Source organism: Danio aesculapii, chromosome 22 (assembly GCF_903798145.1).
Source record: "Danio aesculapii chromosome 22, fDanAes4.1, whole genome shotgun sequence".
In the NCBI taxonomy this organism is placed as follows: Eukaryota; Metazoa; Chordata; class Actinopteri; order Cypriniformes; family Danionidae; genus Danio; species Danio aesculapii.
The window spans coordinates 7904043-7928355 of NC_079456.1; the positions used below are offsets into that span (position 1 = coordinate 7904043).

General features: G+C 34.6%; 2 protein-coding genes across 4 annotated transcripts in view; both read right to left on the reverse strand.

Annotated features, from left to right (window-relative positions):
* Positions 1–7165, reverse strand: part of LOC130215468 (uncharacterized) — a 13641-nt gene extending 6476 nt beyond the window's left edge. The window contains exons 1-3 of the mRNA XM_056447276.1: positions 6733–7165; positions 4427–4750; positions 1763–2119 (exon numbers count right to left, since the gene is read on the reverse strand). Coding sequence (XP_056303251.1) covers positions 1763–2119; positions 4427–4750; positions 6733–6775 — 724 coding nt within the window. The 5' untranslated portion in view covers positions 6776–7165. The remainder of the gene's footprint in view (positions 1–1762; positions 2120–4426; positions 4751–6732) is intronic.
* A 1196-nt stretch (positions 7166–8361) lies between these two features.
* On the reverse strand, positions 8362–24313 carry si:ch1073-188e1.1 (uncharacterized). Of its 3 annotated transcripts, none has more exons than XM_056447274.1 (8): positions 24060–24313; positions 23230–23269; positions 17986–18309; positions 14864–15226; positions 14212–14322; positions 12589–12614; positions 11887–11998; positions 8362–11754 (listed from the first exon to the last, which is right to left on the reverse strand). In XM_056447274.1, the coding sequence occupies exons 2-7, from the start codon at positions 23261–23263 to the stop codon at positions 11924–11926; spliced, it is 933 nt and encodes a 310-aa protein (XP_056303249.1). In that variant the 5' UTR covers positions 23264–23269; positions 24060–24313; the 3' UTR covers positions 8362–11754; positions 11887–11923. The 3 variants fall into 3 exon arrangements, with proteins under 3 accessions (XP_056303249.1, XP_056303248.1, XP_056303250.1); XM_056447273.1 differs by having other exon boundaries at positions 17986–18333; XM_056447275.1 differs by lacking the exons at positions 23230–23269; positions 24060–24313 and adding an exon at positions 17674–17868 and having other exon boundaries at positions 17986–18042.

A 24313-nucleotide genomic window follows, 5' to 3' on the forward strand; every position in this document is an offset into this window, starting at 1 on the left:
ATAGTGAATTTACTTAAGTACATTTAAATTCATAATATCAGCAGTTAAATCTGGCCACCCCTTGGGGCGCCCCTGCTAGACCGTATGTGACCAGCCAACCGAATGTGATGTATTCAGTATCCAAACAGCTCCGTGCATGCAAGACGAGAAATAGTTCGTAATTTTTCGTAATTTCTTTTAATCAGAAAATAAGTCTAGTATTAAAAAAAAAACATTCTATTCATAAATGAGTAATACATTTTTTTTTAATCTTGTTTCCACATTCCCTTCAAAATTTTTAGCAGTTTATAATGAGTTTTAAGTATTCATTCCGTAAACAGTGGTGAACGCATGAAGAATAAAGGCTCTTGCTTTTGCACTCCTTTATTTCTGACACCACCATGAGAATCAGGTTTCCATGGTGCATCGCAAAACTGAATATTCTGTGCGACTGCCACAAGGGGGCATATTCCGACAGTCGCGTCCGAACGTCGTGTGCAGTGAAAGGCGGTTTTAGCCTTCCCCTTGTGTTATGTGTTCAGGTGAAGAGGTAGGGGTATCCCGATTCTCTTTTGAAGGCGTAGGGCTAGATAGCCCTTGAAACGGAGATTTTTCAGAACCACACTCGAAACCAAGCGGTACGAAAAATACTAAGCACAAATTAGTATTTTTTTTGTCATTAATACAAATTGTCACAACAAACGCATATGTTTTAATACATTCATAACCGTGTTCGTGTTTTACCGTCATGTTAAAAAAAAACAAATGCTAAAATAATAAAATTTGGCTATCTATAATCCCTAATAATAACACCTATATAGCAGTCCCACAACATACTTTTACTCAATGACACTAGAATTCCCTGTCAGAAAAGTCTAGTGGCTGTGAATGACCTTACTACAGTGTCTGTTCTAATGTTAATGTTGTTTTCGTGTGTTTACATAGATGAATATGGCCACTGTGTAAATGCACAGTACAGTTACGAGCTTATTGACGAATTATATCGTTATGATAACATGATATCATTGCCTTCAGTGTTGTAGTGCTATCCCATTTCTTAGGGGTAAAATTTGTAACCCTTCCCCTTTACACTCTGTTTCAAGGGCAAGGGGGAAGATGTAGGGGTACAAAAATAGAATTGGGCTTTGGCCTTCATGCAGGTTGCCAGCTTGATGACACAAACAAAAACAAGCACGTCTGACCATTGAGACTTACAATATAAGCTAATCAGCTAATGTTTAATTTTTTAATACTTGGCTTACTTCCAAGTTAAAACCATCTGAATGGTTAAAAGTTAAACAAAAGTTGAATCACAACATCACAAGATGTCCTCCAGAGGTCACATTTTTGACCACAATCGTCACACATTCAGTCTTCACGACTAAAATGAAACACTTTTTTTTTTAGGGTTTTTTTTTGTCAAGACAACTCGAAGTTCTGAAATATAATTGTGTAAACTGGCAGTGGGCTGGTTATAGAGACCAAAACCAAAGACAGACATTCAGACAAGGAACGCGCATTTTCAAAGGAGAACATCTAACATTAGCATTGTTTTCAGAGAAACAAGTACACTTAGCATGTTTTTTTAAATATCTGCAAACATATTACAGTAATTTTAATGCGTCAGAAGAGTAATAAGTGGACATATAATGTGCATGAGAAGATCATTTAGATTTTTAATTATTAACAAAACCTGTTTTTGCCCAATTACAATGAAAAAGAAAGTAAAACTGAATGTACTCCATTCAAAAGCAGCTCAAGGGAATGACTATATTATACTCACCAGTAACGCTAAAGCATTCTTCACTGATAATACTGATGCTGTGATTCCGTTGAATGCTAAAGCTGCTGCCGTCGAGCTGTACTTTATAAACTCCAGAGTCTGTGCTTTTGGTGTTCATGATGGTCAGAGATCCAGTCTGATGATCCAGCTTCAGTCTGTCTCTGAATCTCTCATCTCCACCTTCACAGTGGACATCTCTGCAGGTCTTACTCTGATCTCCTGTGATTTCAGCGATGACAAGGTCATTAAAATACCATTTGACATGATTGGGGTTTTTAATTGGACCATTTAAAGTGACAGATTCTCCCTCCTTCACTGATTTATTCTTCGTTTCATCTGATTCAGCAGTAGAAACATCTAAAAAACACAGAGCAACAGATGATTCGAGGATCTTTGTTGTTACAAAACACAAAAAACAAAAAAAAATGACAATGTCAGATCTGCGTGATCTCTGACAAAACATCACTCCAGTTTTCCAGCTCGAGGTCCTTTCTGATGCTCTCTTTGTTTGCTGTAAAATAAAAGTAAAAATACTAAAAATAGTTTTAAAACCAAAACAAAAAAACAATGACAACCAAATAAGATGAAAGATATGAAGCATTTTAATTTACAATACGTCATAATATACTCTTCAGACTTGCTCCTAGGCGCATCATTGACTTATTCATTGTTTCTTGGCCATTTAAAAGCTGAATGCATGTGGCAGAAGATGATGTGTAGTTCATTTTAACACCTCTAAAGACAGACTTTTAATGCTTTCAATGCAGACCTTTTTAGGGACCGAAAGGCAGACCATTATAAAGTATTACTATATACATTAACTTACACTTGCTCACATATTGTTGCTATAATGCACAGAAACGAGTCAGATTTCCAGTCAACTGCATGTTGTCCAACAGCAATGAATGCAGGGCAATTAAAAATAATGTAAGGAAGGCGAATGGCTTGTAAAACAACATTTTTAATGATACATTTTAACTAATAAATTAACCAAATATTAAATCGGCATATTGACAAATTAATTATGGATGCATATAGCATTCTTTTGTAAAAATTCCGATATTAGTTAGCTAACATACAGTACATTAATGATTTATATATATATATATATATATATATATATATATATATATATATATAGGCCACTTTATTAGGTACACCTGTCCAACTGCTGGTCAACACAGCTTTTTAATCAACCAATCACATGGCAGCAACTTAATGCATTAAGGCATGTAGACGTGGTCAAGACGATCTGCTGCAGTTCAAACTGAGCATCAGAATGGGGAAGAAAGGGGATTTAAGTGACTTTGAACGTGGCATGGTTGCTGGTGCCAGACGGGCTGGTCTGAGTTTTCAGAAACTGCTGATCTACTGGGATTTTCACGCACAGCTATCTCTAGGGTTTACAGAGAATGGTCGGAAAAAGAGAAAATATCCAGTGAGGGGCAGTCCTGAGGTCACAGGGGTATGGCCAAACTGGTTCGAGCTGGTTCGTAACTCAAATAATCACTCATTACAACCGAGGTCTGCAGAAGAGCATCGCTGAACGCACAACACGTCCAACCTTGAGGCAGATAATTGGACAATAGAAGATTGGAAAAACGTTGCCTGGTCTGATGAGTCTCGAATTCTGCTGCCACGTTCAGATGGTAGGGTCAGAATTTGGCATCAACAACATGAAAGCATGGATTCATCCTGCCTTGTATCAACGGTTCAGGCTGGTGGTAGTGGTGGTAGTGTAATGGTGGATGTTTTCTTGGGGATGTTTTCTTGGCACTCTTTGGGTCCATTACTACCAACTGAGCATTGTGTCAACAACACAGCCTACCTGAGTATTGTTGCAGACCATGTCAATCCCTTCATAAACAGTGTATACATCTTCTGATGGCTACTTCCAGCAGAATGACGCACAATGTCATAAAGCACAAATCATCTCAGACTGGTTTCTTGAACATGACAATGAGTTCACTATACTCAAATGGCCTTCACAGTCACCAGATCTCAATCCAATAGAGCACCTTTGGGATCAGGTGGAATGAGAGATTCACATCATGGAGCAGACAAATCTGCAGCAACTGTGTGATCCTAACATGTCAATATGGACCAAAACCTTGTTGAATCTTTGCCACGAAGGATTAAGGTAGTTCTGAAGGCAAAAGGGTGTCCAACCTGAGTCCAACCTGATACTAGTAAGGTGTACCTAATAAAGTGGCCACTGAGTACATATGGTTAATGAGATGACTAATAATGAAATTATAAAATAGGAACACAATTACAAATATTACGTTAAATAAAGTAATGCAATGGCTCAAACTTTAACCTTTTATTTTAAATGTTTACCTAGATGTGTCACTGTCAATAAGCAGCATTCAAGTCAAAAGCCATTGCACATAGTCTAGACTAGGGGTATCCAAACTCGGTCCTGGGGGGTCAGTGCCCTGCATAGTTTATCTCCAACTTCCTTCAATACATCAGCCTGAAAGTTTCAAGTATACCTAGTAAGAGCTTGATTAGCTGATTTGGGTGTGTCTAATTGGGGTTGGTACTAAACTTTGCAGGACACGTTTGGGCACCCCTGCTCTGGACAGATATCAAAAAATATGCTCAAGCAAACAGAATTAAATATTAGGGGATGTTGATTTCAACTTTCATTAAAAGACTTACCTTGAACTATGATGTTGAAGCTCTTGACACTGTTGCTGCTGCTGCCGATAATCTGTAGCTGATAATCTCCTTCATCTGTAAATGTGGTGTTCGTGATAGTAAGAGATCCGGTCTGATGGTCCAGCTTCAGTCTGTCTCTGAATCTCTCGTCCCCATCTTCACACTGAACATCAGCACAGATAAAACTGAGATCTCCGTTGATCTGAGCGATGCGAGTGTGATCAAAAAACCATTTAATCTTTTCCTGTTGCTTTGTTTTAGTATTAGTGTGTAGAGTGAGTGAATCTCCCTCCATCACTGGCACTGTATTAACCCCGAAAACACCTAATGAGGAAGAAATGAAAAGTTTAGTATAACAAACCAAACAGTTAATCATTTTCTTAACACATCTGAAACTTTTTTTTATGTGGATCTTAAAAATTGCAGGAAAAGAATTATGTGCAATGCAGAAGATCAGTGATTCATATCAAATAAAAGTGCATCTCCTAACTCACATCCTGCTTCATATACTGTATAGACTCTCCCTAATGTGCTACTTGTACAAGTACATATTACTCTATATTTCCTTGGCCTTTGGAGTTAATTTTAACCTTTCAAAGAGCTGAAATATTTCACACCAACTCAGGAAATAAAAGCATAGTAATCCCGCTTTATTCAGAATAAACTTTAATTTTACTTTCACATTCATTTGATTTATTTTTATCTCCAATCTTTATTGATTATCATATATATATATATATATATATATATATATATATATATATATATATATATATATATATATATATATATATATATATATATATATAAATATTTATTTATTTATATTATACTTATTAAACTATATATATTTACAGGATTGCTTTTACTTTCATTTTCTAGTCATTAAATCTCTGATGCTGTAAATCGTTTCACTTGGTTAAACTTGCAAACTCAAGTTAACCAGCTGCCTTGAAAATGAGTCAACTCAACTAAGAAAGATTCTTTGTTTCAACTTAAGATGTTGAGTTTTAGTTAAATATATTGTGAAACTCAACATCTTAAATTGAAAAAAAAAAGAATCTCTAAGTTGAGTTGACTCAAATTTTCAAGGCAGCAGGTAAACTTGAGTTTAACCAAATGAAACGTTTTACTGTATCATTAGAGATTCAGTGGCCAGAAAATGAAAGTATAAGCAATTCTAAATGAAACACAATTATAAATTAAAATAAAAAGTTTCACATTATTATTAAAGATTAGAGATGTGTCAAATTTAAAATGTGTAAAACGAAACTCACATTTAAGGCAGATGGTGAACTTGAGTTTGTAAGTTTAACCAAGTGTAACATTATGATGTGTAATAATTTGTCATGTCTTACTATAGGATGCGTTTAAATGGCCCACTTATTCACGCTTTCATAATTGCGTTGTCATTTTCGTTTTCTGCGAAATTCGTTTTCAGTCCCTATTGATAATGTCAAAGCCTATACGTTTTCATGTTTTATGCGTTTTAAATGCCAACTTTTACATGTTTTATTCGAAATTCAGTTTGTTTAACTTTTTACACCCTGCTAATGTGAAATAACCCTTTTCATGTTTTTTCAACATTTCTTTTATACTTTCACTTTCGTTTTTTCCGCCTACAGTCTAATGATGTGACATGATGTTTACTTCAAAGCACTTTCGTTTAACAAGCACTTCGTTTAAAGCACTTTTCTTTTCATTATTCTTTATGTCTGTGTCCTTCATTCATGTAAGAGTTACTAATATGTCTAAATCTAATGGGACAGTGCGTATTTGGCACACAACCGCTATTTTTTCCGTCCGTTTCCGCGTATCCAAACATACTTGATGTTTCTGCAAAACTTTTCATGATAAAAACGGCGAACAAAACACACTTCTCAATCGTTCATCATAAACTTTGATTATTTGTGCCAGAGAGCCAGCTGAGTCTAACAACAAACGGTCTCAACAGAATTATATTCCCCAAACAACCCGGAAATCTACCGAGCGATCCATCGGCTGTTTTACTTATGACTTGTCGACCAAAATACAGACTGATACAGACCGGGGATTTCCCGGTATTCATAACATATGATTAAATGCCCACTCAACTGGGACACATGACAACGCAACACTGACAATTATACACGTTAATATTTTAAATATGAATACAAATCCGCGATCTGGTTTAACTGTTATCACTTTGCAACATCACTTGTCTTTGTTTTGAGCGTACATGACAGTGCGTCACATTTGCCATTACATAAAAAAAATACCTTGATGTAGGTCAAATATAATAAAAGAAAAAGAAAAACATGTCTTACCAAGTAGAAGACCATACAACTGGAACAAAACAATGATGATCATTTTAAAAGTATTTCTTTACGAGGAAGTAGAATTACTTATTATACCGTAGTAGAAGAACAAATTCTGTAAACACAAGCCTGCTCCTTTCATGTTTCTCTTTAACTGTAAACGAAAGTCATCAGGGAGCTGGGGCGGTGCAACCTTTAAGTAATGTAACCGCCAGAATTTTGGGAAGGGAAGCAATTCTTCATGAGGATCTCTCTTTAAAAGCATCGAATTTAAACTAATTGCTTCCCTATATGGAGCGTTCAAAACACGGGTAAACCCTTCCGGATTCAGGTTTCTGGTTCAGTCCTTCTCTCTATTGCTTTAGTATTCTCTATTTTTTTCAGCCATTGAAAAGCTAAATGCACCTAGCCGATTAAACTTGTGTCTATTGTAACGGTAGATAACAAGCTGTAGGCTATTTGAAAAAGTCTTTTAACCACAGTGTTGGGCCGAGTCCCAAAACACACTCCCAACCATTGAACAAAAAGGGCGTGCTTGCTCGTTTGGAGCTTTCAAATTTCAAACAATCGCGTTAGAGCAGCACCTTTAATTTGAAGTCAATCCGATTGTTATTTTTTATTTTATTATTATTATTTTTTTTTTTTTGTGACGGTTTCACAAATGGGTTAGGTCAGAGGTCAGGAACCTTTTTTCAGCAAAGAGCCATTTCAGATTTTTATTTTATCAAATGCATTTTTTAAAGAGCCATATGAAATAATAAATGAATAAACCTTTATTTATTTATAAACAAAACCTTTATGTCCATGCACAACTCAAAATTCAACAAATATGATGCAATACAATGTAAAGAAAGGACAACCCTGCTGAAAAATCCAGCTAAAACCAGCCTAGGCTGGTTTTAGCTGGTTGACCACCCTGGTTTTAGAGGGGTTTTGGCCATTTCCTGGTTTAAGCTGGATATTGCTGGTTTTGGCTGGGCTCCCAGCCTGGCTAGGCTGGTCAAGCTGGTTTTAGCTGGTCATCTCCCAGCCTGACCAGCTAGGACCAGGCTGGAAATGGCTGAAAACCAGCCTGGAAATGGCCAAAACCCCTTTAAAACCAGCCTGGTTGACCAGCTAAAACCAGCCAACCAGCCTAGGCTGGTTTAAGCTGTTTTTTTCCAGAAGGGAATTTACAGATTTTTTATTTTATTTTCGTGCATGAGGTTACCATAGAATCGTAAGTTATCATAGACATGTACCATAGAAATGTAAGAAATATAACTTGCCCTTTATTGTTGTCGCGATTCAAGTTAAACCACAGGTGGTTGGTTGAAACGTCATTTTATTGTAAACCGAGTTCTTGTTCATTTTGCTGTAGAAAATACAATAGAAAGGGAATTTTAATTGTATTTTCAGTAGGAAACTGATTTCTAGTAACTGTTAGATTTTTAGATTACCTAAAGAGATGTACCTAAACAGCTATACATAAAATCCTAAAATTGTTACAGACATAGACTCGATGCATTTCAGATCTATTTCGATATCAAATTTTAACACTCAATTGTTCAGCTTTTAGACAATTGCACTTTTACTTGTTTTTCAACACAGTAAATTGAATTCAACAAGTTTGAAGTTGATGAAAAAAACAAGCATTGAAATCCTTTTTTATACAAAAGTAAAATGTAAGGCTATTAAATAAGGTTTATTAAAAAAAGAAGATAGAAAACAGCAATATAAAGTGGCAAGACAAATTTGGCAAAGTGACTTAGTTTCAGCAGTGCAATCTCTTACACACACACAAACAAGGAATGTGGACAAATTAAAACACGCTACAAAAATATTCAAAAAGCTACAGTACATTCATATATTAAAGTTTGTTTGCTACCCGTTTCACATGTTTTTGTTTCAGCCACAGAGCCAGGAAAATTGTAGTATTTTCTATTTTAGTTAATACAATTTAGCCACGAACTTCAACTATTTTGTTTTTTTTTTGAAGTAAAAAAAAAAATAAATAAAATAATTTAAAAAAATCTCACAACTACAAAAAAAATTATTTTAGTTTGTCACCCATAAACCCTAGGGGGGGTCAAACCTAAAATGAAAAGAAGTTATGTGATTATAGTCAAAAACACTAGAACATTAATAAGACGAGGGCTACATAATATAAATGCTGGATTTCCTATTCTGGGCAGTGAAGCTAAGTTTTAATTTTAGTGTATCAAAATAAAGAATGAGCCATTAAATGGCATTTTCCTGGCCCGAATGGCTTCACAGCTTGAAACAATCAATCAAATACAAAAAAATGAGGTGAAATACAAGAAACTTGTAAACAAACAGTGCACAGTCCATACCATTACCTTTAAAGTGTGCTGTCAGGCAAAAGCTTGAGTGAAAAAGCATGAAGTACAAGAATAAAAGTGCATGAGAGAAACTTGAGAGAGAGAGAAATGCTTTCCCTTATTGATAACTTGCATATATGCTCTATCCTGTACCTTCTTATACCGTACCACAATCCATCCTATACATAGCTTCTCAATATAAGGGTGAGATACTTGGTCAGACAATTAGCATTTTTCATTTTATCAGCTAGCTATCAGTACTGCTTTTAGTTAACAGTTAGATCAGTTCATCAAACATGCCTCAAACTGATGTTATATAAATAAATTACACCATGTCTCTCTACTTTCTATCAGTCTCAGGACAGCAGCGGATAGATTTGTAACTTGTGCAGCATCAGTAAACATGTATTTGAAAACTCAGCAAAAATTTAGTAAACCCCGAATTCCAATGTGATAAATAAAATACTCGTCAGCAGACCTGTTTCAAGTAGGGCTGTGCGATTATTTGAAATCGAATTCGACATCGCGATTTGGACATGGAGACTGAACAGAGATGAGTTCAGCACAGGAGGACTTGGTGCCAAAAAAAAGTCAACATCTGTGGCGTGGAATTGCTTTGGAAACAGGAAGGCTGATGTATCGCAGAAAACGGTCATTTGTAGGTCAGTTTTATATTGCGTCTTATAGCGTGTGGAAAGCGTGAGGCGCATCGCTTCCTTCAGCATTTTTAACGCGCTCCTTTGTCTTTGCTAGGAGACCATCAATCATTTTCTCAGAGGATGACAAACTAACAAAACATTGCTGCAGCTCTGATACAAGTTTTATTAATGGAGAAAATTAAAAAGCACTGCAGTGTTTGAGTGTTCTGCGTTTGTCTGAGGTAATAAGCCTATCAAAAAATGTGTATATAGGCGACGCAGTGGCGCAGTAGGTAGTGCTGTTGCCTCACAGCAAGAAGGTCGCTGGTTCGAGTCTCGGCTGGGTCAGTTGGCGCTTCTGTGTGGAGTTTGCATGTTCTCCCCGTGTTCGCGTTGGTTTCCTCCGGGTGCTCCGGTTTCCCCCACAGTCCAAAGACATGTGGTACAGGTGAATTGTCCATAGTGAATGAGTGTGTGAGTTGCGGCTGGAAGGTGTAAAACATATGCTGGATAAGTTGGCGGTTCATTCCGCTGTGGCAACCCCGGATTAATAAAGGGACTAAGCCGAAAAGAAAATGAATGAATGAATGAAAATGTGCATATTCTATACAAATTATGAAGCTTATCTGTCAGTTCTGGTTATGTGCATATTCTATACAAATTATGAAGCTTATCAGTCAGTTCTGGTTATGTGACTCGCAGTGCGGCATTCTGAAGTTACATTTAAAAAGTTTGTCTGAAAAGAGATGTTTTCAACTAGGGGTGCCAGGAATACCCAAGAGCGTGTGGCTCTCAACATGTGAACGCAAGCTGTGCACCTCCATTGGAAATAACGGACTAAAGCACACAAAAGATGCGATATATGAATTCACGGCAGTGTCATAAAGAGGTCTATGATCCATGCATGGTATCTGTGGATACGTAGAAAAGTACATGCAACTACTTCTGATATGTGGTCAAAGAGAACATCGGTGCATGATCTTGAGTTTGACGTGTGCGCGCACAATTTATTTGTTTTGCCATACTGTAGGTCTGTTCTAGACAATTTGTTCGACCTTTACTAAGTGATTTTTATTTAATTTTTTGCCTTATGTCTGTATTAGAGAAATCTTACAGGTCTTTGATAATGATCTAATTGTTTTCCTTTGGAAACGTGTTTCAGATTCACACTGTAAAATGTCTCTGTGTGTGACGAAGTTGTAATTAAAATTAAAATCACAATAGTTCAAGAATATGATGATTGGTTTCTTTTGCCCATAGCGCACAGCCCTAGTTTCAAGACACTGAACTATTACATTTCAGTCAATAGTAGGGTCACTGCAGTAGCTGGTGTTAACCATAGCACTAAATAAAGGGATGGTTCACCCAAAAATGTTAATTCTGTCATCGTTTACCCAACCGTGACTTGTTTCAAACCAGCTAATCTTTTTTCCCTTTCCCTACACAAAATAAGATTGAGATAGGATTTTAAGAATGTTGAAAACCTGTAACCTTGTAAATTGCTTGGTTTGGGACTTGTGAAGCTGCACATCGATAGATTTGCTCTCCAGTGTTTGGACTTTCAGCAGTGAATATTACAACACACTGAACGGAGATTCAACTCTGAAATCTGGACTGAGAGTTTCAATCTACTAGAAATTCAATGTTAAGCAGCTCTGACACCATCTACATTGTAAAATCATTATAGAAATAAAGATTCATTAAATAAACCATTGAATTAAGCCATGGGTGAGTAAATAAAGACACACTAACTGACCTTACGTATTAGTTGTGTCTTGCTGATGCAAACACATTTTAGGACTACACATTATCATTGTATTAAATACGAAGTGCATCCCACAGACCTAAGAAAAAATGAAGTGTATAATTACAAGCTACAACAATATCCCTGAATGAGGTCCTGAATGAAACATTGATTCACAAGGAACACCAAAGGTACCAATAATGAAATTGGTTGTAACTTAATACTTTGATCGACTTGGGATGTCTGGGTATTAAATTTGCATTTCAAATACATTTGTGTATGATCCTGCCTATTTCTGGTAGTGGTGTTGGTCTCTTCATCTCTAGTCCTAAATACACACAGAACACAATAATTACATGATATAACAATCACACTGGACAAATAAAGCCAAGCTGAATATGTAAAATGTGCCAACTAAAAAAAAAAACAATACAGAGGATGTGAAAGACAGGAAAATTACCTTTAATGCCCAACAGGTCTTCATCTGCTACCTCGCGTTATGACGTCAGCTGTGAACTCCCGTTTGCAGCAGAATCTGAAGCGGTCATCAACGGAGTCATATTCTGACCTGGCTGTTAAGAAAACATGGGTTCATGCATCGTTAAACATGATTCAGTTACACAAACAAAATATTGGTGTTTTCAAGACTTGTGGTTTTCTTTTAGCATAGTGTGTTTCTGTTAATGAATCGACAGTCAGTACTATAGTACAAAAGAAAAGAAACAGGTTTGAATATCATATTGTGTGAATTTTTCAGCAAAAGACTACAACTGACAAAAATGAACTGATCAGCTGCGTAAAGATGTTTTAGAGGTGCTCAAACGCAAAAATAAAAAGGATTTGTTTACACATCACTTTAGGTAACCGTACATTTATATAAAGTGAAACAAACTAGAAATAAAACAAATAAGATTTTCTCCAGAAGAAAAAAAACATCAAACATACTGTAAAAATGTCTTTGCTCTGTTAAACGTCATTTGTGAAATATTTATAAAAAAGAAAAAAAAAAACTCAAAGGGGTGCTAATAATTCTGACTTCAACTGTATATATTTTTATTTTTACAATAGTTATTAGAAATCTGAAAGAGACCACACACAAATACTCTAGTATATTCATAGTTTTTTTTTTGCAGATAGGGAGATTCATTGCTCAGTTTCTTACCTCATCTCTCTGTTGTATTTCACCACCTGTTTGAACAACAAGAACAACAAAAAGTTATTTTGGTTGATTACAACATAAGAACATGTTGTCACATGTTTTATTTGTTTCCATCTGAAACTTGGCCCATTATTTCCCCACGACAGATAACAACCAAACTGAGGCAATTTGACTTACAAACTCAAAGAAAGCAGAATCAAAGTTGAAGTGAAACAGTCAGTCAAGCTTGCATTATTTTGTAAATTGTTTTCCACTATGATGAAAATGTATAAAACACACAGTTAATATATCCATTTTGAAGAAAAGGGGCATGTTTAACTCTAGCTTTTAAAGCTAGGCAGCTGCCACCATAGAATGCCACCTTGTCTGATGTCACGGAGTTGGTTCCGTTCCCTGAGGTGATCAGATACAGTGGAAATGATGGACTGACCAGGGAAAGCCTAATTTAACCCAATGTGTGATGTTGTGGCTGTGAATTACAGAGCTGTGCAAGACAGTCATTTGTGGCTGATATATCAACCCCCCTAGTTTTTCATGATGAAATAAAAAAAAAAAAATGCTAATTTTTGCTGCCAAATTCTTAACTAAACGCAAAATAAATAGCAAAAAATGAAAATAATGTCATAAAACATCAAATTTCAAACCATAATCAAATTATATTTATTGCAATTAAATGTTTTACGTGGCTTATAGACGTTGCATACGCAGCACACATGGACTATTTCTCAAAATGCGTTCTTCAGTGGTCTTGCGTCCTCGTGTAACGTCATCATCAGCTGCCAAAGTTCAGTTCCAATACTCAAGACCGCAAGAACGGGGATGCGTGAAACTTCCTGGATGTGTTCCTGATATCGAGGACGCACCGATGCAGACTTGAGCACTGAACTCGATATAGAAGTCCCAGAACAGAAGTCATTGCGACTGGAGGTGGGAAGTGCAGCATTTTATATAGATTTTTTATTAAAGTTGAGAGATATCACTTATTTATCTCTAAATAAAACAGTGAATATAAACATTACTGTGAACATCTTAATAAAGAAATGAACACAATAAGAGTGTTTATTTGTTGAAATTCGTATTAAAATCTCTTTTATTTATATTGTGCAACGTATATTTGTTAAGTCTTTATGCATCGTATATATTTTGAAAAGGAAAAAAGTAATAAATCGTTGTATTAATGCTGTATTGTTTAAATAATTTTCAGTTAAAAACTTTATCTATTAAATTACCCAATAAATTGTATTTTTTTAACATCTACCCCTACCCCAACCCTAAACCCAACCGTCACAGTACTGTAAAAATATGAATTATTGTTATACAGCGTCACAAAAAATGCTGCAATATTGATGTGTGTATCGCACTTCCGGCCAGCAACATATCCTATCTAGACTTTACCACAGTACAATACTAGTTTTGGTTTGTCTTTTTGAAATGGCAATACAGAGGTATGGAACACACAGGGTAGATTACAATCTATTTGGTGTGTTCAAGTGCTGTGTTTTGGCCCAGACACAGTTATTGTTAGTTCTTATCGTCAGCTTGGTGTGCCCTGATCTTTACATTTAAATGTCCTGTCTTGTTAGTTTCAATCCCCTCTTGTCGAATCAGCAGTTTTGTAATACTCACTGTTATTTCTTCGTTTGTTCTTTTTATAGTAATACCATCCAGACAGTGCAGCAATGAGAAGAGCAACAGCTACACATATTGCTGCTATAATGGCAGGAGACAGACCGGCTTCTGGAATTAATAAAGACAGAATTTATTACAAGAGAACAAAAGTTAAACCATACAGCCAATCTGATATGAGCAACTTTCTAATGTTTACATTTGAATTGTATGGTATGATTTAACGCACGGCTTCTCAAGAGCTTATAAGAGCTTCAAGAGCTTTGTGTTATAAAACAGCAAACAGCAGTGTCTACTAGAAAGCTAATTTTATGCATACCATTTTATGTTACCATCAATGATTTTTTCATGTCACCTTGTACTGTAGTTCAGTTTCTCATAAAATCTTGACCAATCAAATGCTCTCTGGTATCAGACATGCCCCGCCCCCTTCAAGACACTTGTCATTTGCTTTTCAATTGATGCTCTTGAGCTCAACCACTCCCACTGGCAGAGCTGTGAGAAACATTTTTGCGCTATTGGCTGTTTATTTTAAAGGGGAGGAGTTACTCTAACCTGCCCTCTCTTCATTTTTCAGTTGAGATTATGTTAACCGTCGAATAAAAATAAAAGGAAAAGCACAAACTAAGTGTAAAACTTAAGTAATACTTACTAGTGACATCAACATGGAAGATTTTGATGGGCTTGCCGTTTTCACGACGGCGGCGACGGATGCTGGATCCGCTGCTGACCATGTGTAGATTATATAGTCCAGCGTGTTCAGTTGTGATGTTCGTGATGGTCAGAGATCCAGTGTGATTGTCCAGCTTCAGTCTGTCCTTAAATAGCTTTATGCACTGGTCGTTTGCACAAATCCTAATCTGTTCTCCAGTGACCTCAGCAATGAGGATGTCATTAAAATGCCAGGTCATCAGGTCACCATTTGGTTTTCTTGCCACACCGGAATCCAAATCCACAGATTTTCCCTCTTCCACTGAAATGTTCCTCACTTCAATTAGTGGCGCAGCAGAGACCGCTAAAACACAAACCAAAAGCTGATTTAAGGTATTTTGGGTGAATAAAAGACTTTAAAAAAAACCCATTTCTACAAGAACTAAGCTTCCCATAATTACACAATTATAAAATCAACTAAAGGAAAAGGTAAGAGATTGTATAAGAAATCATTTTCCTGAAAATAAACCCCACAATTCAAACTATTGGATCACCAATGAAAGAGAAACAGCCTCCATATTTAAGGCCATTAAAAGACCAAAGTGACCACAATACAAATCACCACAGGAAACAGAGGACCATAATATGTTATTATGTTATGTCAATTCTTCCAGAAACCTGCTTAGCTCTCCTTAGAAGAAAACAGACTAATATTTAATAGTTATCTTCAAATATCTAACATTTATTTGAAGTAAAAAACTGGATTGCCCGTTAAATTCTTAAAAAAAAGAATGCACACAGGAGAGGGTTATTCCACTTATACTACCATTCTCAAAGCTAAGGTAACTTTTTGGATGTTGTATTCTACACTATTTTAAGGGATGTAAACAACAACGATGGTCCTAACGTATTTCCCGTTTTAGATTTTTAATTTCTATTGCTTCTGAGAATCCAAAAAGAGCCACATATTGATAAATAATGTTATGATAGCTGCTTTAACATGATGTTATGATTGAACTGCAGGAAATGTTCATGGGCAATGACATCACCACATTGATATGGTCTATAGACATTTGTGTGTAGAACTAGCTTCTTACGCATCTCATTAAAGCCTTCTGTTGTGATTTGACTGTTGTAGCTGTTAATTTAGCTGAAATCATTCAGCGTAGCGATATGGAACTATAATGCCTGGAACTATACGGTGGGCCATTTATATGGAAACAACTTAATAAAATAGGAATGGTTGGTGATCTTAATGGCCTGTTTGTGGCACATTAGTATATGTGAGGGGGCAAACTTTTCAAGATGGGCGGTGACCATGGTGGCTATTTTGAAGTTGACCATCTTGGACATAACTTTTGTTTTTGCAATAGGAAGATGGTCATTTGACACATCAGACTTATTGGGAATTTCACAAGAAAAACAATGGTTGGTTTTAACGTAACTTTATTCTTTTATGAGTTATTGAATGGCCCCCAAGGTCTCTTAGACTTTTATCTTTGGGGTTATCTGAAGGCAATTGTCTATGGTGTGAAGATACAAGATGTGCAGCACCTGAAACTACGGATACTGAAAGCCTGTGCTGGCATTTCTCCTGTGGTATTCAGTGTGTGAAGAGTGGGAGAAGAGGGTTGCATTGACAATCCAATAGAACGGGCAGCACATTTAACACATTTTTATAAGTGGTCAGAAAAGTTGTTTTTCTTGTGAAATTCCCGATAGGTTTGATGTGTCAAATGACCCTCTTCCTATTGAAAAAAAAAAAAGTTGGATGGCCAAGATGGCCAACTTAAAAATGGCCACCATAGTCATCACCCATCTTGAAAAGTTTGCCCCCTCACATATACTAATGTGCCACAAACAGGACGTTAATAACACCAACCATTCCCATTTTTATTATTAAGGTGTATCCATATAAATGGCCCACCATGTACTTTATCCGTGTGTTTATCTGAAAATAATGGCAAACCTTAGAATGTTCATCAGCCAATCAAAATCAAGCACTCAACAGCCCTGTAGTACAATACAGTTTTTATAAAGCCCTCAATTAAGTGTCTAAAAATAAAACGTGGTGTGTCTTAACACATTGGAAAAGGCCATAACATAGCATTTAGTTTTCCTTATCAAAAAAGCAGCCATGATGAAATGCTAAAATAATAAATTCAATAAAATTTAAACTTTTTTTATAAATAAATCAGAAACTGAAGGATGAATCCTCTCTTACATTATTTATGATCATTTTGCCCTCACCAGAAGCTGCTCATAAATACTAAAGCCAATACAGATGTAACAACAAACAGGGGCGTAGCAACCGGGGGGGACGGGGGGGATCCGTCCCCCTCACTTTTAGAGACAGACCATTTAGAAACAGGTGATTAATAATTATATGAACGTATGATCTCATACAGCCGTCTCCCCCGCTTTTAAAATGTCCGATATGCCCCTGACAACAAAACAGCTTTCTATTAAACCAAATTGACACAACGTGTACTGTGCAAACAAATAAATGCAAGTGAAAAAGCAAGCGAAAAGAAGCCAGGCAAGGAAGTACAACAATTAAAGTCAATCAATTCAATTCAAGTTTTGAACTGAATTAATTAATTGAATAAAGTCAATTAATGTGCTCAATACAATTTATACAAACACAAGTGCACAAAAGTCATATTATGGCAGTGTGCTGTGCACAAAAGATTTACAAACATGCTTGCCAGTGTCATGTGAGGTGCGGGTGCTTGCAATTCAATGCAAATCAAAGTGCGTATAAATGTATTTAACAAATGTGGCTGTAAGATTTATCATTACATTGTTTACCTTTTCTTTCCATTCGTGTACAAATTCCACACCTCTATCAGCTTGGCTTTGAAAACAAGGCAATCTTTCACTATTACAGCACATTAATCAAATAGAAATGAGAAAAATAGAGCCGTAATATAATATCAATGTTCACTACTATTCGGACTCTCTACTGTAGTTTTGGGATCCTACGAACCATGACGTTGTGTCATTCTGTTGCGTTTAAAGATGCAGAAAGAGAGAAGTGAACGAGAAAGAACATGTCAATACTCTTAATAAACACAATTTAATGATATAAAATGTAATACCGAGTATTAAATATTGACTTACCATAGACAGAGACTCGGAAGATTTTTTCAGGATGTCTTTCTTTGCTGAAAATGAGTAGTGAATAATTTCCAGAGTCTGTGGTTCTGGTGTTGATGATGGTCAGAGATCCAGTCTCATGATCCAGCTGCAGTCTGTTTCTGAATCTCTCAGTACCTTCATTACACTTAACATCTGTACAGGTAAAACGGCGATCTCCATTTATTTGAGCTATGCGAGTGTCATTAAAATACCATTTGAAATCTTGCTCCTGGATAATTTTAACATCAGTGGATAGGGTGACTGAATCTCCCTCTTTCACGGGCACAGAAGCTCCACATGAACCAGCTGCAAAAAGACCTGGAGAAAGAACTGAAATTTAATTATAATTCAATCTGTGATAGTGGAAAAAATATAAATAAAAATATACAACAACAATGTGTGTGTGTGTGTGTGTGTGTGGTTTGCTGACAAGATTTTACTTCCTGAGATTATGAAGCTGCAGTTAAGAATTTGATTAAGTGTGAGGGTGGGCTACAGAGATACTTAATAAATACAAGGGCTGAACGATAAATCAACAAAACATTGCATTGACTTCCACATCATGTGAGTAAGCTAGTGTTTAACAGCAGATGGCGCTCTAGGCTAGTTATTATCAGCAGATGGCACTTTTGGCTAGTTTTTAAACAACAGATGGTGATCTAGATTAGTTTTAACGACAGACGAATATAATCTAGTTTTTAACAGCAGACAACGCTATAGGTTAGTTTTTAATCAAAGATAGTTTTAACAGCAGATGACAATATAGCCTAGTCTTTAACAGTAGGTGGTGCTGTAGGCTAGTTTTTAACAGCCTACTATCAATCAAATGTTTGTCATTATCTGCGCATTCCTTAAGTAACTGTTGTTTAACATTAATCAAACAACAAATGAGAGAATCACTTACATTTTGCATTTACACATATATCTTCAGCAGATTTTTCATTTTCTTTAAATCAAAAAAAAAAAAAAAAAAAAAAAAAAAAAAAAAAAAAAAAAAAAAAAAATATATATATATATATATATATATATATATATATATATATATATATATATATATATATATATATATATATATATATATATATATATATATATATATATATATATATACACACACACACATATATATATATATATATATATATATATATATATATATATATATAGATATATATATATATATATATATATAATTATTATTATTATTTATAAAAAAATTGTCAATGATATTTTGACGTATGATCCTAATCCAGTAACTCTACAATTCAGCCAATTATACTTTCGAGTTTGGGAGAAGCATAAAGGCAATTGAATGGTGTTCAAAGTGTCACACTGTACTTATAAAGGTATAATTCACCCAAAAATGTAATTTCTGTCTTAATGTAATGCTGCATTAACGACCACGAAATGACATTTAAGCTGATGCACTATTTGGTTACTAACAAGAGGACACGTGTGCCCGTGAATGATGTCTACAGAGAACAGAGCCTGCATAGGCTTTGAATAACAGGAAATAAAGTTGTAAATAGCGTTCAGTTTGTTGCACTGAACAATCGATTGGGAGCCACACGGGAAGTATGATTTCCATTTTTTTTTTTTCTTAACGTCACGGCAGCCATGACATAAGCTCACTTCTGAAGTGAAAGTGAAACCAAAAGCACACACATCATTTAAACAATCATATTGCATTTTAAAGGTATGATTCTGACAGGCATTTGATATGTTTTTTTCTTTGTGCATCCAAATAAATGTTTACGGGGTCAGTATAACAAGCCTATATATGCTGAATATGATGGGGAATGTGATAATGACAAATGTTTCATATTATCAGTGAAATGAAATGAATAATGTTGTCAATGACAAATGGCAAGCACATGTCTCAAACATAACAATTAAACTTTAGAATTATGAATATTCTGATGTCATTACTTTACTGTGAATTAATGACCAGGACAAATCTCTGGTCATCTCTTTCAGACAGCTTACTTTTTTGTCCAGTTACTCCTGTTGGATGTGGTTCGTCTTTTTTGTAATGTAATGTGTATTTATATAGCACGCTTATCATGTATGGCCATACACCCAAAGCGCTTCACAATCATGAGGGGGGGGTCTCTCCACACCACCACCAGTGTGCAGCATCCACTTGGATGATGTGACGGCAGCCACATGTGGTTTTTAGTGGTTTGCTGACATTACTCTGCATAACTTGGCTCTTGATAAATCGCAAAGGCTTGCTATCTAGGTCACAGATTCGTTAGCGAGATGCAAACCAATAATTTGTCCTCTTTTGAACCCTGATACATCACCTATACATGATGTGTGCATTGGAATATAAACAAAACTATGGCATTCCTCTGCTAATTAAACCTTCACACTCTGCTCTTACTGGTGAAATGTGCAATCAATGAAGACTGGCCACCAGGCTACTTAAATTTAGCCATGAAGCCTAATGACACTAAATTGACCAGTGTTTCATTTTCATTGTCCAACCCCTGTACATATAAAACAAATTTTGGCCCACACCTGATCCATTTTTATACATACATTTTTCATTAAAACATTTATTTAAAAATTATGAAAAACCATTAAGACATATTTGTCTTTTGTTTTTACTAATAGCCATAGCTACTTATTACGAATGGTCAAAACAACAGAAACTTGTGTCTAAAAATCAATATAATCTAATAATTGAATGGTCAAAACAACAGAAACTTGTGTCTAAAAATCTATATAATCTAATAATCGAATGGTCAAAACAACATAAACTTGTGTCTAAAAATCTATATAATCTAATATTCGAATGGTCAAAACAACATAAACTTGTGTATGAAAATCTATCTAATCTAATAATCGAATGGTCAAAACAACAGAAACTTGTGTATGAAAATCTATCTAATCTAATAATCGAATGGTCAAAACAACAGAAACTTGTGTCTAAAAATCTATCTAATCTAATAATCGAATGGTCAAAACAACAGAAACTTGTGTCTAAAAATCTATATAATCTAATATTCGAATGGTCAAAACAACATAAACTTGTGTATGAAAATCTATCTAATCTAATAATCGAATGGTCAAAACAACAGAAACTTGTGTCTAAAAATCTATATAATCTAATATTCGAATGGTCAAAACAACAGAAACTTGTGTATGAAAATCTATCTAATCTAATAATCGAATGGTCAAAACAACAGAAACTTGTGTATGAAAATCTATCTAATCTAATAATCGAATGGTCAAAACAACAGAAACTTGTGTCTAAAAATCTATCTAATCTAATAATCGAATGGTCAAAACAACAGAAACTTGTGTCTAAAAATCTATATAATCTAATATTCGAATGGTCAAAACAACATAAACTTGTGTATGAAAATCTATCTAATCTAATAATCGAATGGTCAAAACAACAGAAACTTGTGTCTAAAAATCTATATAATCTAATATTCGAATGGTCAAAACAACATAAACTTGTGTCTAAAAATCTATATAATCTAATATTCGAATGGTCAAAACAACAGAAACTTGTGTCTAAAAATCTATATAATCTAATATTCGAATGGTCAAAACAACAGAAACTTGTGTCTAAAAATCTATATAATCTAATATTCGAATGGTCAAAACAACAGAAACTTGTGTATGAAAATCTATCTAATCTAATAATCGAATGGTCAAAACAACAGAAACTTGTGTCTAAAAATCTATATAATCTAATATTCGAATGGTCAAAACAACATAAACTTGTGTATGAAAATCTATCTAATCTAATAATCGAATGGTCAAAACAACAGAAACTTGTGTCTAAAAATCTATATAATCTAATATTCGAATGGTCAAAACAACATTAACTTGTGTATGAAAATCTATCTAATCTAATAATCGAATGGTCAAAACAACAGAAACTTGTGTATGAAAATCTATCTAATCTAATAATCGAATGGTCAAAACAACAGAAACTTGTGTCTAAAAATCTATATAATCTAATATTCGAATGGTCAAAACAACATTAACTTGTGTATGAAAATCTATCTAATCTAATAATCGAATGGTCAAAACAACAGAAACTTGTGTATGAAAATCTATCTAATCTAATAATCGAATGGTCAAAACAACAGAAACTTGTGTATGAAAATCTATCTAATCTAATAATCGAATGGTCAAAACAACAGAAACTTGTGTATGAAAATCTATCTAATCTAATAATCGAATGGTCAAAACAACAGAAACTTGTGTATGAAAATCTATCTAATCTAATAATCGAATGGTCAAAACAACAGAAACTTGTGTCTAAAAATCTATCTAATCTAATAATCGAATGGTCAAAACAACAGAAACTTGTGTCTAAAAATCTATATAATCTAATATTCGAATGGTCAAAACAACATAAACTTGTGTATGAAAATCTATCTAATCTAATAATCGAATGGTCAAAACAACAGAAACTTGTGTATGAAAATCTATCTAATCTAATAATCGAATGGTCAAAACAACAGAAACTTGTGTCTAAAAATCTATCTAATCTAATAATCGAATGGTCAAAACAACAGAAACTTGTGTCTAAAAATCTATATAATCTAATATTCGAATGGTCAAAACAACATTAACTTGTGTATGAAAATCTATCTAATCTAATAATCGAATGGTCAAAACAACAGAAACTTGTGTATGAAAATCTATCTAATCTAATAATCGAATGGTCAAAACAACAGAAACTTGTGTATGAAAATCTATCTAATCTAATAATCGAATGGTCAAAACAACAGAAACTTGTGTCTAAAAATCTATCTAATCTAATAATCGAATGGTCAAAACAACAGAAACTTGTGTCTAAAAATCTATATAATCTAATATTCGAATGGTCAAAACAACATTAACTTGTGTATGAAAATCTATCTAATCTAATAATCGAATGGTGAAAACAACAGAAACTTGTGTATGAAAATCTATCTAATCTAATAATCGAATGGTCAAAACAACAGAAACTTGTGTATGAAAATCTATCTAATCTAATAATCGAATGGTCAAAACAACAGAAACTTGTGTCTAAAAATCAATATAATCTAATAATCGAATGGTCAAAACAACAGAAACTTGTGTATGAAAATCTATAAATCTACATAACTGTATAACAGCAACAGTTATGAAGTAATAAATGGATTTATGAAAAGTGTAAAGTTATTAAAGCATTAAAAAACTGATACAATGGGGAAAAAATTATATCAATCTTACCAACTGATAGAATAATTAGCACTTGGGTGTTCATTTTGACCTGAAAAGAAAGATAATTTAAATTAACTAGAAGACAAGAATTCCGACAGATTAATTCAAGTATTTTACTATAGTCAGAGTTCTTACACTTTTTCCAAAGTCAAATTTAAGTACTTTACAGGTGGAATTTTACATTTTTCCAGCACTTTACAAGTGTGACAAATACATATTTACACTTACACATTACTATAGAATAAATAGCATCTGATACAGTATAGAATTCCACAACATTTTTGAAAGTATGTTTGCACCAAGTTCAGTATTGAATAACTGTAATATACCCCTTTAAATGTCATTTACTCAAATCCTAAATGTGTCATCTTTCACCTTGAATTCATTTTAATTTAATGTATTATTCACTCATAAAGTTCTAATCCAAACAATCTGTCTCCTGCTTAATAAAAGGCCACATATTTTTAAAGGCATATAACACATGCAAATGTGCTGACTCCAGTTTTTACGCAAAATAAATATTATTATTATTATTACTACATATTTAAATAAATTTATCTAAATACTTTATCCAAATTTATACTAAGTGCTTTATCCAAAACATAATCCCTTTTCAGTCCTTGAAAACATTAGACTGAAATTCATGCATTTCAGGACCCATATGAACTCTGTATAGTATTGTTCAAAATCATAGTATTTTATGTAAGAATTCTTTCGTATTTATTTCCATATACACGTGACTGATTGACTGGAACACATTGAAGGCAGAAGTCAGATATCCCTTCAAGAAATTCATGGGTTTGAAACACGGCATAAAGTCTGAGTAAAATGATACGAACCAGGCAGAGCTTGATGATGTTGTGCAGCCAGCCAGCGCCCTCAGTGAACTCCCAGGCCTGTAAACCAATGGCAGGTTTCACATTCTCTTCTGCCCAGAGCCTCTCTGACAAATCACCATAAACTCGACTCAAAGCAACTTAGAAACACACATCACATTCTTCAAAAGTAAATATTCGAACAACATTCGTCTATTCTAGTGGTTTTCCTAAAACTTTCACACTCGGCTTTGGCACACACGGTTTCAGCATGTGAC